At 37.4% G+C, this 3,838-nt stretch overlaps 1 protein-coding gene across 1 annotated transcript in view; it reads left to right on the forward strand.

Moving 5' to 3' along the window:
- Positions 1–3,838, forward strand: part of LOC122332266 (extended synaptotagmin-1-like) — a 9,772-nt gene that overhangs the window by 3,354 nt on the left and 2,580 nt on the right. The window contains exons 3-16 of the mRNA XM_043229557.1: positions 121–210; positions 297–398; positions 506–577; positions 679–765; positions 929–1,078; positions 1,150–1,308; positions 1,386–1,562; positions 1,734–1,816; positions 2,160–2,208; positions 2,323–2,412; positions 2,489–2,584; positions 2,697–2,768; positions 2,854–2,940; positions 3,062–3,208. Coding sequence (XP_043085492.1) covers positions 121–210; positions 297–398; positions 506–577; positions 679–765; positions 929–1,078; positions 1,150–1,308; positions 1,386–1,562; positions 1,734–1,816; positions 2,160–2,208; positions 2,323–2,412; positions 2,489–2,584; positions 2,697–2,768; positions 2,854–2,940; positions 3,062–3,208 — 1,461 coding nt within the window. The remainder of the gene's footprint in view (positions 1–120; positions 211–296; positions 399–505; positions 578–678; positions 766–928; positions 1,079–1,149; positions 1,309–1,385; positions 1,563–1,733; positions 1,817–2,159; positions 2,209–2,322; positions 2,413–2,488; positions 2,585–2,696; positions 2,769–2,853; positions 2,941–3,061; positions 3,209–3,838) is intronic.

Genomic DNA, 3,838 nt, shown 5'->3' on the forward strand with positions numbered 1-3,838 from the left:
TATGTGTGTATATAATTAAGGTGGAAAACTTTTATTTTACCACCCTTTCTGTTTCTCAGTGATGTACTCTATATTATTTCTTCTATATTCGTAATATAATGCTTTTCACTGCGGTTTTAGTGGTACACTTTAAAGGACGCACCATCAGGTCAGGTTCATCTCAAGCTAGAATGGCTCTCTCTGCTCCCCTCTGCAGAGCGCCTAAGCGAAGTAAGCTCTTGTCAAAATATAAAATAAATGTTCTTATAAATGTTCTTCTTTAATTTCCAGAATAAACCCTTTTTTATCAAAAATAGGTGCTGGAGAGGAATAAAAACATTACAATATATGGAAAGACAGCAGATCCTCCTTCTGCTGCTATTTTGACAGTTTATCTTGACCGGGCACAAGATCTACCTGTAAGTTTATGTACTGCACCACTGTTGCGCTTCTTTCAGCATTAATTGTTTTGTCCAAGAAGTGCTTAAAATGTTGATGTTATTCAGTGGGATGTGTTTCTGTTCAGTTTAAGAAAGGCAACAAGGACCCCAGCCCCATGGTGCAGATTTCTGTCCAGGATACCACCAAAGAAAGCAGGGTATGATATCAATGCTATACAATATGAGTAAAGTTTATGGAATTTCTATACCTTTTGGAGTAGCTCTTTTATATATATATTTTCATTCATTAAAAATCCAGACGGTGTATGGGACTAACAATCCAGTATGGGAAGATGCATTTACATTTTTTATTCAGGACCCACGCAAACAAGATATCGACATCCAGGTACAGTATAATCACTGTAATTGCAAAATATTAAATCTAGAGTGTTGTTAATTTACCCCTTTTCATTATGTAACTGCAATAATTTCTTTCAAGTACTCATTTAATTGTGTACGTATGCATATAAACAGCATTTATTCACTGTAATTGTTTCCATCGGTCCCAGGTGAAGGATGATGACAGGGCTTTGACTCTGGGGAGTTTGTCTGTCCCTTTGTCCCGTCTGCTCTCCAGTGCTGAGCTCAGCATGGATCAATGGTTTCAGCTAGAAAAGTCCGGACCGGCCAGCCGTATCTACATCACAGCTATGCTGAGGGTAAGACAAGATAGATTGATTTTGGTTATTAAAAACCCGAGGACACATAATGTAGGAGTTGCATCTCTCAGGTGCTGTGGCTGAATGAAGAAGCAATCCTTACCACACCTGTGACTCCGTTACCCGGAGATGGAGATATTGAAGCAGAAGTGTCTTCAGGGGTTTCAAAATTAATCCCTGTTTCAAAACGTCCCGAGCACACTAGTCCAGACAGCAGTTTTGCATCTGAGGTGAGCCTCTAAATAAGTGTAGATTTTTGATGTCTTTTGGAAAAAATATAAGATACGTTATCCCATGTTCAATATAGGGTGTTCTGCGGATCCACCTGTTAGAAGCCCAGAATCTCATTGCTAAGGACAATATAATGGGTGGGATTGTAAAGGGAAAGAGTGACCCGTATGTGAAGATCCGAGTAGGAGGACTGGCATTCAAGAGTCAGGTCATCAAAGAGAACCTCAACCCCATCTGGAATGAACTTTATGAGGTATGCGTGCTAATTTATTTTGTGTGTGGAGGGATATGGCTTATTTTTTAAACACAAGGAATCCATCTTGTCCATCTTCATTCAAACATTTCTTTTTGACTCTGCAAAATAAATGCCCTCAGTGCAAAGAGATATTTGTAAGTAATGCACACTTGTCTGTCTGTACCGTAGGTGATCTTGACCCAGCTGCCAGGTCAGGAGGTGGAGTTTGATCTTTATGATAAAGACATTGATCAGGACGACTTCCTTGGCAGGTGAGGTGACAGCCTTCCTCGTTTACTTTCAGAATTTTATGCTTAAGTTTCAGCTTACACTTCTGTTTAAATATTTGGTGGCTTTGAAAGAGGTAATTTATGCTCACCAAGGCAGTATTTACTTAATTACAACTTCAATAAAACATTCAATATTATAGCCATAATATATAATCTATGAAAAGTAGTAAGTTACAGTCTAGTAAGTTACAAGCTAGTGATCTCTGATTCATTTCAAGGTTTCAGAGATTGTGTGTTACAATGTTTCGGCTAGTGAATCAAGAATCAGATGTTTTGTTAATACATGTCACTATTTTTCTGGAACTTATTTATTATCTGGTTGCAGGGTTAAAGTGAGTCTCAGAGAACTCATCAGCTCTCAGTTTACTGATCAGGTGAGACTCTCTCTGTTTTTACATGCAACATTCATAATTTTTTTTTTCTTGTTATACTTTCTATATCTGGTCGTATGCTTGCTTACGTCTTTTTGTGCCTGTGTCCTGCCGCAGTGGTATACTCTGAATGATGTGAAGTCTGGACGAGTTCATCTTGTGTTGGAATGGGTGCCTAAAGTTTCAGATCCCAACAGACTTGAACAGGTAATGTGCTTTTATTATGCATGTTTGATTGTTCATCCGAATGCAATAATGTCAACTGATTTAGTGATTTTTACAGATCCTACGTTACAATTATCGTCAGTCTTACCTGAATAAAACGGTTCCTTCCGCTGCTCTGCTTTCTGTGTATGTTGAGAGAGCACATGGTCTGCCTGTGAGTTTCATTTTATTTTCATTCAAATATTTGAATTCTTTCTATACAGCTTAATTTGAAGCTGGACTTCAGCATCAGCTTCTGTTAACTGAAAATGTACTGTTGTTTCCAGTTAAAAAAGAGCGGAAAGGAGCCGAAAGCAGGAGCAGAATTGTGCCTCAAAAATGTGTTCTACCGGACCAAAGTAAGATCCCAAATCCTCACAAATGTATACTGATGTTATTAAACTGTTAAAGACTGACAAAGGAATCATGTCTCCCCCCCACAAGGTTGTCAATAGCTCAACTTCTCCACAGTGGGATGAAGCTTTTCATTTCCTGATTCATAATCCAAGAGAAGACACACTTATAGTCAAAGTGAGAAGCTATTTTACAGTAAATGTAGATTTTAAGGAGTGAATTTATGTCAGAAGGACTATATTTCTGTACTATTTTCTGCTCTGGAGTGTCTTGTATATGAATGGGTGTGTGTTTGTAGCTCTCTCACAGCTGGGGTCAGGCTCTGGGCTCTCTTGTGCTTCCTGTGAAGGAGCTGATAGATGAGAAGGATCTAGTGATGGACCGTTGGTTCAGTCTGGATGGAGCCATGCCTGAAAGTCAGATTCTGCTGAGAGCTGAACTCAAGGTTAGAAATCGCACACATATTCAGCATGTGCTGAACAGCATGTTTACATTCAGCCAGAATGAAGTCTATTAATACAGACAGCCGTGTTCCAACACACACACGCTTTTGACCATGTTGTTTATTCAACGTGGAATTAAATAGTGCCCAACTATTTATTATTAATTGCTTTCTTTAGCAAGAATGAAATTGATCAAATGTGACAGTAAAGACATTAAAAATGTGACAATAGATTTTGATGTAATATTGTTCTTTTGAACTCATTTGTAAAAATCAAAGAATCCTGAAAAAAATCAGTCAGAGTGGAACAACTATTTTCAACATTGCTAATAATGAGAAATGTTTATTAAATATGAGATCAGCATAATTGAATTATTTCTGAAGAATCATGTGACACTGGAATCGGAGCTCCTGAAAATTCTGCTTTGTTGTCACGGGAATAAAAGTTTCATTTTATATTGTATTAATATTTTAAAATAATAGTGTTTTTATTGCATTTTTAATCAAATAAATGCAGCAGTATTTAGCATAAAATGCTTGTTTCAAAGACAAATTAGTATTTTTTCTGTTGAATTATTTTTATCTGATCTGTTCAAAAGCTCCTAGACAGCAAGTTGGCTCAGTGTAGCGATG

This window comes from Puntigrus tetrazona, unplaced genomic scaffold (genome assembly GCF_018831695.1).
Source record: "Puntigrus tetrazona isolate hp1 unplaced genomic scaffold, ASM1883169v1 S000000008, whole genome shotgun sequence".
Classification (NCBI taxonomy): Eukaryota; Metazoa; Chordata; class Actinopteri; order Cypriniformes; family Cyprinidae; genus Puntigrus; species Puntigrus tetrazona.